This window comes from Ambystoma mexicanum, chromosome 8 (genome assembly GCF_040938575.1).
Source record: "Ambystoma mexicanum isolate Mex_15411 chromosome 8, UKY_AmexF1_1, whole genome shotgun sequence".
NCBI lineage: Eukaryota > Metazoa > Chordata > Amphibia > Caudata > Ambystomatidae > Ambystoma > Ambystoma mexicanum.
The window spans coordinates 342,235,155-342,247,167 of record NC_090929.1 but is presented as its reverse complement, the minus strand read 5'-3'; the positions used below and the strand labels follow the sequence as shown (position 1 = coordinate 342,247,167).

At 45.8% G+C, this 12,013-nt stretch overlaps 1 protein-coding gene across 4 annotated transcripts in view; it reads right to left on the bottom strand.

Moving 5' to 3' along the window:
* LOC138471918 (ectonucleoside triphosphate diphosphohydrolase 8-like) overlaps positions 1 to 12,013 on the bottom strand; it is a 222,317-nt gene that overhangs the window by 94,259 nt on the left and 116,045 nt on the right. For all 4 annotated transcript variants that reach the window (XM_069609790.1, XM_069609788.1, XM_069609791.1 and 1 more), the window contains one exon: positions 10,161 to 10,278. In XM_069609790.1, coding sequence (XP_069465891.1) covers positions 10,161 to 10,278 — 118 coding nt within the window. The remainder of the gene's footprint in view (positions 1 to 10,160; positions 10,279 to 12,013) is intronic.

The window sequence follows — 12,013 nt, the reverse complement described above, 5'->3', positions numbered from 1 at the left end:
TGAATGTGGAAGCAAAAGGGAGTCTTTCTGCTCCCGAGCCCATCAGCAGCCTCAATTCACCAGCGGGGAGGAGGTTACTGATTAGGACTAGGCTAAGCCCGTATCTGCTTGCCAAAAGAGCCAGTTGGCACAAGGCCTCATCAAAATGCCTGTGTGGTATGGGGATGGACAAAGACCTGGTTCACTTTCTTTTGATCTGCCCATTTTATAAAGCCGAGAGGGGGCATGGTTGAAATCACACTTCCCGGATCACAACATCAGATCTTGACAGGAAGCTGTGGTTTTAATGTTTAATGGTACTGAGCCCCAGTTTCTCTTTTTGATTTGATACATTTTTTCAACATGGCCTTAAATATAAAAGATTGCTTCAAACACAAATCGTGGCAAAGGGTCCAACGTCTAATCTCCCATAAATCAGTTGTTGCTTGTGGGTGAAACTTGTAGGAGCATTTTCTTAAAGGGAGTTTGTTTGCCGGTGGCCATGCTTAGTGAAGGCTGCGCCTGGGTTATGGCCTTCACAAAGGCTACAGGCACCTCCGAGAGACCCAAAGTGCTCACTAGACATGGCCTGCAGCCACCACCAGTGAGTAGTGCACCACAAGACCATGCCCTGGGCACCTCAAAAATTAAATGATATTTTATTTATATCGCGCTCGTACACAAACACACCACCACAGTGCCGACTGCATCGAACACATTGCCGACTGCATCGAACACATTCCCTTGCCTTCTCTCACATCAGAGCATATCTAACAGTAGCATCGAGTGCCATGGCATGGTTGCTACCCTGTTCTTTCGAATCGCACAGTCTGCGGACTATGCAATTGCCTTGAAAGGCAAAGGCTACCGTTGCTATGGATTGGAATAAGCCTCAGAATGATGTTATATCTTTCTTATCCTTTTTGTTTCAGTGCAGAATAAAGTCTGTGGAGCAAGATGGAGGCTGATTGAAAAATTATCATTTCTTCTCTAACCAATAGGAACTGTTCTCTTCCAATCAAATTCCATTTTACTGCCGTCCTGGTCTGCAAACTTAAAATAACTATGAATCAGGTGCTACAATAGACGTATTTGGATCTTCACATGAGTTTTGAAGCCCAAAATATCTGCAACTCAATGTTGCCCTTCTCTGCACACTGTCTGGGGTTTTTCATGTATACCATTGCAAAGGCTTTGCCCAGACCAAGTGAAGATTGCAAGATGGGCCAGACACTAGCTTCTCAGACATGTTTGATGCAGATCCATCCAGCAGTGTTTGGTGTAGACCAGAGCAAACATTCTCCATGGGGGTTCGTGTGGAAAGTGCATCTTTTGGGAACCCTTGCTATAACTTTGAATCGCGAAACCTACCAAAGAAATTCATTGTGTCCTGAATGGTTTCGGAAGTTATCAGTGTCTGAAATAGTGGTCTGTACATGCTGAGTTCAGCTTAAGCGTAACTAAAAAGTCGCAGTATATGACTTTACAATACATTTGAAAAAACATTAAAGAAACATTACATTATGGTCGCAGAGCAAAGCATAAAAGCCAGAGACATTTACAGTTATGGTCCGGGATGCAAGCTGCCATGCGTTGCTCAAAGACATGGGAACACATTTAATAAACATAATCTTTCTGGTGCATTTGATCTTTGCTGTGCCTTTACCCTCCAAACAAAAGAGAAAATCAGCAAAAGCCTTTTGAGGAACTGCTGTTTTTGCTCAGCGGTTTCTGTTCTTCTTGCCCTGTGAACTGTGGGTATGTGCAGACCATCTGGGATGTCATGTGGCACCATACTATGGATCCTAATTTTTCTTTGTAAACCTTGAAATTGAACACATTTGTAGAGATCATTTTTTCTAACAGAATGTTATATATACTTCCTCTTTAGAAAATCACATGCCCCTGATGAAGAGTGATGGCACTCGAAACGCGTTGGGCCCCCTTGGTACCATCATCACGAATAAAAAGAAGACTTGTGATAAAAATTTGACTGACATTTTTTGCTTATAATTGTTCCATGATAAAAATATCACATATGAGAATATGTGAATTAAATACTACTTACTGGTTATGAATGAATAATCTCTTACACTAAATAAGTTATGGCTCTGGATTACCAGACACATGATAGTGTGCAGGGGACGTGAGCTCCCTAATTGGGAACTTTTTTGTTGGTCTACCATGATGACCAGGGCCAGGCGGGCATTGGATTATGGTTGAACCATAACTGGGGAATTTCTGTGGTTTGTGTATTTTGCACTGCAACCATACGGTCTCTTCAAACAATGTTTTTTTCTTCTGAGAATTGCTAAGGTTTTATTTCAAAGGGTTAACTATAACTGTTCTTACTGTATTTCTCAGTGAATTCTTGGGGCATTTTAATGATGCACGCCAACATGCTCACACTGCCCCGGGCCTGGGCTGGCGTGTTGACGACAGTTTGGATGGTGATAAAAAAACAAAACATCCAAGGTTTATCCGTGGTGCTTTGAAGCATCTTTTCCCCACTTCAGTCCTGCCAACACGCCCCATTCCATACGGGAGATCTTCATCCAGTCCCGGTTCTAAGTTAACATTGTATTTTAGGACTTGTAGTCCTGGGTTTATAATGGGAAGCCCAAGAATACAAGTCCCAGAACACCAAGGTAAAAACCAAGAATGGATCAGAATGTCCGAATGAAATAGGGCATGCTGGCATGTACAGTCCTGTCCACAGCACGGACCAGAAAACCACTCGTCTGACTGTGTGACCCAGCTCTAGATTGCACTACACAGCCTTTTTCTGAGCTATTTATTATAATAATGACATTTCCATTGATCCAGCGTACCTAGCCTTGATGAGGTAGGTGTTGTACTTTTGCCCCTGCCGCCCCTCCTCCATTTTGTAATCTTTGCCCTGCTTTGTTGCCCTTCCTTTTCTTCAGTCCCCTGCTTTGCCCTGCTCATGTTTTTTGTCATCCATACCCCTGCTTTGCCCTGCTCATTTTTTGTCATCCATTCTCCTGCTTTCCCCGGCTCGTTTTTTGGTCATCCATTCCCCTGCTTTGCTGCCTGTTATTTTGCAGTCCTTTTTCCATTTGTCTGCTGCACCTAAGACTTTTCCCCTGCCCCTTCGATCCCCCTTCCCGTGCCTGTGATTTGCTGTTTCCCCATGGGAAGCTAAAGCCTCCTCTGCAGACAAGGACACTCTGTCCATCCATCGTCCTTGCCTTGAGGTAGGTATTGTACTTTTGCCCCTGCTCCAATTTGTAATCTTTGCCCTGCTTTCTTGCCCTTCCTTTTGTCCATTCCCCTGCTTTGCCCTGCTCATTTTTTGTCATCCATTCCCCTGCCTTCCCCTGCTCGTTTTTGTATCACCCATTCCCCTGCTCATTTCTTGACATCCATTCCCCTGCTTGTTTTTTGTTATCCATTCCCCTGCTTTACCCTGCTAATTTTTGTCATTAATTCCACTGCTCGTTATTTTGTCATCCACTCCCCTGCTTTGCCGCCTGTTATTTTGCAGCATTTTTCCATTTTTCTGCTGCGCCTGTGACCTTGCCCCTGCTGCCTCCTTCCCCCTGCCCCATGCCTCTGATTGGCTGTTTCTCCATGGGAAGCCAAATCCTCCTCTGGAGACCAGGACACTCTTTCCATCCAGTGTCCTGGTCTTGATGGGGTAGGTGTTGTACTTTTGCCCCTGCTACCCCTCCTCCATTTTGTAATCTGTGCCCTGCTTTGTGCCCTTCCTTTTCTCCATTCCCCTGCTCGTTTTTTGACATACATTCCCCTGCCTTCCCATGCTTGTTTTTGTCATTCCCCTGCTTTCCTCTGCTCGTTTTTTTCCTTCATTCCCCTGCTTTCCCATGATCGTTTCTTGTCATCCATTCCCGCTTTGTCCTGCTTGTTTTTTGTCATCAATTCCCCTGCTTTGCCCTGCTCGTTTTTGTCATCCATTCCCTTGCTCTGCCCTGCTCGTTTTTGTCATCCATTCCCCTGCTTTGCTGCCTGTTATTTAGCTGTCTTTTTTTGATTTTTCTGCCACAACTGTGATCTCTCCTCTGCCCCCACCCTCCCACTGCCCCGTGCCCGTGATTGGTTGTTTCCATCCAGGAGGTAGGCTCTTCACCACACCCCCTAGGGCAGCCCACTGCCCATGCAGCCCCATTCGGCTAAGGGCCCAAAGGCAAAGGGCAGCTCCCAAAGAAGCAGCTTCAGACAGTATTTGCCCGTGTTCTCCTGAGAAGCCAGTAGCCAGCTGTCAACAAGCAGAAACTGACAAGATAAGTGTGGTCTGGGTGGGGAGTACAGCAATCACTGTATTCCAAAAAGCCCTGCCTCTCTTATTACCTACACAACATAGCGTACCAAAATGAGCTAGCTAGTAAAGAATACCCCTGTCAATGCTGTGTACCAACCGCAGTGGTGTTATTTACTGTTCTGTCCCATACTTAAGCATTCTCCCTTTATCCAGATACCTAAAATGTAGGTGTTTTGCACCTATTTGTATTTATTTTATTTGTAAAGCGCATCCGGGCCCGTGGGCATCTAGGCGCATAAAGGTGACATAAGTGGTTACATACAAGCAAATTATAGACAGTTACAAATGTACAGATAAATAAACGAAGATCACAGATGCAGTAGACATATCACATGAAGCAGTTACAGTGGTACAAGTGTGCTGTTAGGGAATGTAACAGGCCATTATGTGTGGGCCGCAGCTAGATCCTGGTCAAAGGATGACTTTGTGCTTGAAGGAATAAAAGGAATACACAGCTCTTGCTGTGGTAGGGAGGTATTCCATAACTTGGCCGCCAAGACTGGGAAGCTGGCCCCACCTGCTTTTTGCAGTTTAAATCTAGGTATGCGCAGCGAATGGGTTTGGGTGGATCTTAGTGTCGTGTGGAGGTGTGCGCCAGGAAGCGGTTTGAGAGGTATTCAGGTGCGCGGTTCGCTTGGCACTTGTGAGTGAAGGTGAGTGTTTTCAGTGCTATTCTTTGGTCAATGGGTAGCCAGTGCAGGTTTACGTCTCGTGTCAGATATATGTGATTTCCTCTGGATGTTAAGGGCAGCCCTAATGGCGTTGTTTTGCGTTACCTGGAGTTTATTGATGTTTCTGTGGCTAGTTCCAAGATAGAGAGCGTTAAAATAGTCAATCTTAGACATTATTAAGGTTCTAGCGAGTGTGATGCAGTTAGCAGTGGAAAGGAAGGGTCTACAGGCTGTTATCAGTTTGCAGGTATAAGCAGCCGCTGATGCCACAGCATTAGTTTGTCTGTCGAAAGATAAGGTGGAATCAAGATAGATGCCCAAGGTTTTACTATCATTGGACACCTTAATGGTATTCCCATCGATATTGAATGCTTTGAATGATGCGTCTAGTTTGTTCAGTCTAGGGCAAGAGCCTAGGATAAGTAACTCCGTTTTTTCATCATTCAAGCAAAGCCCATGGTGGGCCATCCAAGCCTGGATGGTCGCATAGACCTTATTGATGGTGATTGAGCCCAGTACATGGCCACCTGAGATAGGGATGAGTGTCACCTACACAAATTATGCGGATGACACCCAGATAGTCAAGAATATCAAAGAGTGGCTTAGTAAAAACATTGTAGAGGGTGGGGGAGACGCAAAATCCTTGCGGTACCCCACATAGTACAGGGGATGGCTCTGCGGAAGCGGTAGGTGAGAAGAACCTCATGGATCTGTTAGCCAAAAAGGATTTAATCCATGAGGTGGCTTCTTTTGAGAAATGTGCAGCAATTTTGAGGTGGTGACAAAGGATTTGGTGATCCACCAAATCAAAAGCTGCTGATAAGTCAAGCAATGGTAGTAGTGCCAGTTTGCCCTTGTCTTTTAGGTCCTTGATTTGTGTTTTTAAATCAATTAGGGCGGTTTCTGTACCATGACTAGGTCGGAAACCTGATTGGCATAGACTGAGGGGATTATTTGCTTTTAGGTAGGCCTGAATTTGGATGTATGCTGCACGGTCCAGAATTTCTAGGAGGAAGGGCACCGTTGTAATAGGTCTGTAATTGGCAGGGTTGTTAGGATCAAGGGTGGGTTTTTTGTTTAGAGGGATGACCCAGGCATCTTTAAGGTTGTCAGGGACAGTCCCAGCTTTAAATGAGGCATTAATGAAAGACGTGATAAAAGGAGCTAGTTCATGAGAAGCCTCTTTAATTAAATGATTGGGGCAGGGCATGCATCGCCTTGGTAGTTGGATGGTTTGATCTTTCTAATGATGTTTTCTACTTCCCAAATGGAGAGTGGGGAGAAGTTCAAGGGTTTGAACGTGCGTACATGAGTAGTGTGGTTGTTGGTAATGGGGTTGTAGGGGTGGTCAATCGGAAGGCTACATTTTTTGGAGTAGATTTTGATTTGTAAGGTAGAAATGTTCTCTAGGAACGCTTTTTGGATATTGGTACACCAAGTGGTGTCAGTGATACAGTTGTCGATCGGGGCTATAGGAGATTCAAGTTCTTTGAGAATCTTGAAGAGCTCTTTGGTGTTATATTCTGCCTGAGATATGCGCTTATTGAAAGTGTCTTTTTTAGCCAAGAATATAGCGTCTTTGTATGCAGTTGATGCCATGTTTAAGATATTTTTGTTTGATTCTGTGGGGTGGCCTTTCCAATGTGCCTCAGCTTTTCTCTTAGCTTTACGTAAATCACTTAATTGAGGAGTAAACCATGAATTTAGATGGGGGCAAGGTTTAGATTTCCTTAGTTTAAGAGGAGCTATAGCATTTAGTGCCTTTAGTAAGGTTTGGTTGTAGATGTCTACCAGGACTGTGGGGTCGGAGTAGGCTTCAGAGGCTTTGTCTAGAAGAGGAAGGATTAGGAGAAGTTTCTCCTTGGAAATGTCCTTTTTATTTCTAGTGTGGATGGGGGTGCAGTGTTAGATTTGAGACTAAGGGGATTAGATTTAATGGTGAAAGTAATTTTATAATGATCCGACCAAGTACATGGTGTGACGGATCCAAGATTGATGGAACAGTTCACATCGGCAAGCCAATCCAGAGTTCTTCCTTTACTCTGAGTTGGTTCCCGGATGTGTTGAGTGAATCCGGAGTCTATTAGTAAATTGGCTAGGTCTTGTGCTGCCAGGTCCTTGGGGTCTTGATAACCTAGACTGAGGTCGCCAAGTAAAATAATTTGGGTGTTGGGTTTAGTATTAGCTGTGATAAGGGCTGATATGTCTTCAACGAAGGTGTTGATTGGGCTCGGTGGTCTGTAGATAAGGTGAAATGTGGCTGTTTGAGTGGGAGAGGTCTATAGTGTGACTGTTAATAGATCTGCAAAGTTAATGTGTGAGTTTAGTATTTGTCGCAAATTAAGAGATCTTTTAAAAATGAAGGCTACACCTCCGCCATTGGAGAGTGAGGAGTCTCTTTCACATCTAATGATGGCGTAGTTCTCTGGTACTGCTAAGGATAGTGAGGGGCCCGATGCTGCATGTAGCCATATTTCTGTTAGGGCTAGGAAATCTAAGGCTTCAGTTTCGATGGAATCAGCAATGTCTAGTGCATCTGCTGGGATAGATCTGGCATTGATAAGGGCACATTTGATCAGGGGGTCTTTAGCCTTATGCAAAGTAGTGTTATGAGTTACAACTTTTTTTAAACATGACGGTAGGAGTGGCATTGCTTAAGTAGTGGTCTGGTTTAGTTGAGGAAGAGGAACTTACTGTTGTGCCTCCAATGTAGGCGTTTACACTCTGTCCAGGTGAATTTTATCCATGATTCACACTCAGAAGAATTAAGGAGATAAGCATTGCGTCATTTCTAGACAGAACTGTAATACTAGCCTGCGTCATATCTAGACAGAATTGTGAAGATTAGTCTTTGTCACATCTAAACAGAATTGTGAAGACTGGCATTGTGTCATATCTAGACAGAACTGTAATACTAGACTGCATCATATCTATACAGAATTGTGAAGACTAGCATTGCGTCACATGTAGACAGAATTGTGAAGATTGGCATTGTCGTCATTTCTAGACAGAACTGTAATACTAGCCTGCGTCATATCTAGACAGAATTGTAAAGATTAGCCTCCGTCACATTTAGACAGAATTGTGAAGATTAGCATTGCGTCACATCTAGAGAGAATTGTGAAGATTAGCTTGCGTCACATCTAGAGAGAATTGTGAAGATTAGTTTGCGTCACAACTAGAGAGAATTGTGAATGTCAGCTTTCACCATACCTAGACAGGATTGTATAGATTAGCCTCCATCACATCTAGACCGAATTTTGCAGATTAGCTTGCTTTTAGCTACTAACTGTGGCTAGCTGCCACATGGTTTTTCACGTCTCCGAAGGCCTGTGAACTGTGAAGATAACCTTGCATCACATCTAGATAGAATTGTGGAGATAACCTTGTGTCACATCTAGACCGAATTTTGCAGATTAGCTTGCTTTTAGCTACTAACTGTGACTAGTGTCCAAACGTGACTGCGCCACATGGTTTTTCACGTCTCCGAAGGCCTGTGAACTGTGAAGATAACCTTGCATCACATCTAGATAGAATTGTGGAGATAACCTTGTGTCACATCTAGACAGAAATTTGGAGATTAGCATGTGTCACATCTAAATAGAACTGTGAAGATAACCTTGCATCACATCTGGATAGAATTGTGGAGATTAGCATGACTCACCTGTTCTCAGAGATTCCACCTGGGATAAGGGTTTAGCAGCAAACAGAAAGGAAGCACTGATCTGTTTTGAAAGGTCTGCCACAACATGTTCCGCCTTAGCCTAGAGGCAAGCCCAGCTGCCTAGTGTTATTTATTTATTGGGCATTTGTTAGGTGCTTATACAACAAATAAATTGCGTTTAAAGCGCTTTTGTATAGGCAAGAACTCCTAACATATGGCCTTCTACAGAGACACTTTGCCCCTGTTGCAAACTTATGGTCAGGTAGTATCTGTTATGTGCAAAAACAAACTAAACTGTTTTTTATTTGTATGGACTGAGACACCTAAATTGGCTCATTTCGTTACCACAATGCATTTTTAACACACACATGATCCAAGCAGAGAAGTCATGCGGCCGGTTATGGGGCTGTCGTTACAGAGCCAGGGGGCACTGGAGCAGCAGAGCTCGCTGCATGCAGCGTGGACCAGTTCTCTGAAAGCTAGTGTAAGACTTCGAGTCCCCCGGTTATGAGTCTGCCAAGCGCCCCGATCAGCAGCCCAGTGTTGTGTGTTTCCCATTTAACCATGGGTGTTTTGCCCCTTTAAGAAAACGAGTCATGACCTCATCATGATTCGTCCTAATAAAAGGGGCTATGCTGGCACGTGAGGGGACTGCAGCAGAGCCCCAGGAAGTGGCAACTCTGGGTCTGCATGTTTCTTTTGTCTGTGTTCTGCCGTGTGACCACAGCCTTTTGTCACAGCCCAGGCCAGGGTACCTTTTTGCACAGACTTGCATAATAGCCTAGCACTGATAGGACTGCTGTGAGAATGAGCGGTCCCCTGTGTCCTCTCGCCCTTCGAAGCACTCTCCTGACATCAAGTGCTAACATCCCATCACGATTTCAATTGCCTAAAAATGTAGGCATGCGAAAAGCGCAGTTGCTGCCAACAATGCAATGTTTTACAGAATTCATTTGCAGGCCTTTGTTAACAGTGCAGTCGTATCATTTGTGACCTTCTCGGCCTGCCCACAGCTTTCTAGGCAAGCAAAGTCAAAATAACCAACAATTTCAGGGGTCGCAGGGTCGAAAACACCCCACTTGCCCACTGTTGTTGCCCACCTGCTGACTGGGTAGGAGGATAAAGCACACCTTCAGGCTGCACCCCCCACCACTTATACCACTGCCCTCATTAAAGTGCCACCTATGAGCACTACACATGTTTTCTAGTCCATCCCTTTATCTAATGGGGCTTTGGGCATCTACTGCAGGATGGACTACACCCGCATCCTGGAACCCATGAGCGACACCTAGTGGTGTCTGTTGGTTGCAGTTGGCCTTCTCATGTAACAGCTAGAACTTCCACTGATTGTGTCGACTGCATGCAAATAAAGCAGTGTCCAAAAACCCATTTGCCACAACAGCATGCAGCAGAAAGCAACTGCAACGGGCATTCTTCCTGTGGCCTGACTGGGCCCGCCTTCAGCATACCATGCCCTTTCAGCTGGCTAGTAACGCATGCAGTTACTTGGCTTGAGTGGGAAAAGAATCCGCGTTATACCCACCTAGCCGCCTGCACATGTAGTCTTGGCTCACGATGCCAGTGTCGTTTTCCTTGTCGGCCGGCCATTGGTAGACGTAGAGGGCCGTGTGCACGGAGCCAGCGTCGAACACAATTCCATACTGAGGAGGAAGAGAGAAGAGAGAACGTCACTTATGGGAGGCTGAACACCTACCCCGCCCACAGGGCAAGAAGCATTAAAGGGCTGGCCAGGTAACAATGGAGAACAGAGGCGCCTTAGAAAACTCTCTAAAGGGGTGCTTGGGGGGGTTATCAATCATTGTGTGCTTTATTTTTAGTAAAAAAGAAAAGACCTCACAGTCAAGGTTCTATCAGGAAATACATTGACAAGGTTTGAAAAACAACCCATTAAGTAGAAAAGTCCAAACATGGAAAAGTCTTGTAGGGAGACCAGAAAAGCGGAAGTCAGTGGTGCTCTTTTTCACAGGCCGGATCCATGTCAGAAGAGGACCTTTCACATTTGCACTTGCATGCAAACGGGTCCTCGCCGTGCAATTGTAGTACTTTGCACTGCAAAGTTCAAAACAATGGTGTAAATGCGGGCTATTGGCCTATAGGCCTCTCGGTTTTGCATCGCACTGCATGTACGCAGGCAGGTGCTGCTTAAAATTGATTCCAATGGCCTCTGCCTCCTTTTAGGTGGCGTGCAAGGAAGCGGGTTTCCTAGGAAGCCAACACATGTGTATGACAGAGTGTTGCTGGAAACGGTAATCCGTCTATGCGTCCCCACTCCACTACACAAATGAGTAAAACTGCGTAGTAGAGTCAAAACCATGCCTAAGATTAGGTAAAAGTCATCAGAATTTTGGGGGGTGGGAAAGGGCAGATAAAGGGTTGGGGGTCGGGAATAGTTAAAAATAGGTGTGGGAAGGGGGCCTAGAAAGGGGACACAAAACAAAAAAAAATGTCATTACTTTTAGTAAGTAGTGTCTACGTAAAAAAGGCAGTCGTAAAGATGCAAGGAAGTCCTTGCAGGCATGATTGTTACTCTAGTTCACAGTGAATATGACCCTCAGTGTGTTCCTCAGTTAAAGTGCATGCTTCCTCCTCTCAAGAAACGCTTGTGTATAGGCACGTTATAAATGCCATATCATATCAGGAATCAAGTGAACATGAGTGGCAGCGCAGTGCAGGCACGTGTGATTTATAACTCGAGACTCCATGCCCTCCGAGTGCTTGGTGGACTACCAATGATGTGCATGTAAGGTCAATTCAGAGAGTGTTGCATACACCTGCGGATGCATGCCCTCAGAGCAGAGCTGGCCTTAGGGGGGGGCGAGCCGGGCGACCGCCCGGGGCGCTATGCCCCCCAGGGCGCCTTTTGCCCCTGCCACGCCAGCTCGGGGGAATCTTTCAAGGGCTCCCCCGAGCTGGCGTTGTGGGGCAAGGCGCAGCAGGCGGCCTTTTACTGTAAAAGGTGCCCGCTGAGGTGGGTGCATTGAAATGCGCCCCTCCGCCGTGGACACTTTTCACAAGAAAAGGCGCCATTAGCCCCCCACCACGCCAGCTCCTGGGAGTCTTTCAAGCGCTCCCCCGAGCTGGCGTGGTGGCAGAGGGTGTGGCAGGTGCCACAATGTCATTGAATGAACCAGCAATGGCGGGCTCATTCAATGACAATGGGGTACTAACGGCACCTATTTAACCTCCTTGCCGGAGCGAGGAGGGAAAAAAAAAAAAAGTTGCCCATCCTGGCTCCGCCCCCGTCTGCCCCGCCCCCTGTTAACCAGGGGGCGCGGTGGGCGAGGGGGAGGTGCCAGTTCGCCCAGGGCGCTGCTGGCCTTCAGGCTGGCCCTGCCTCAGAGTCACATATAATATACACCTGGCGTGCATCCCAGA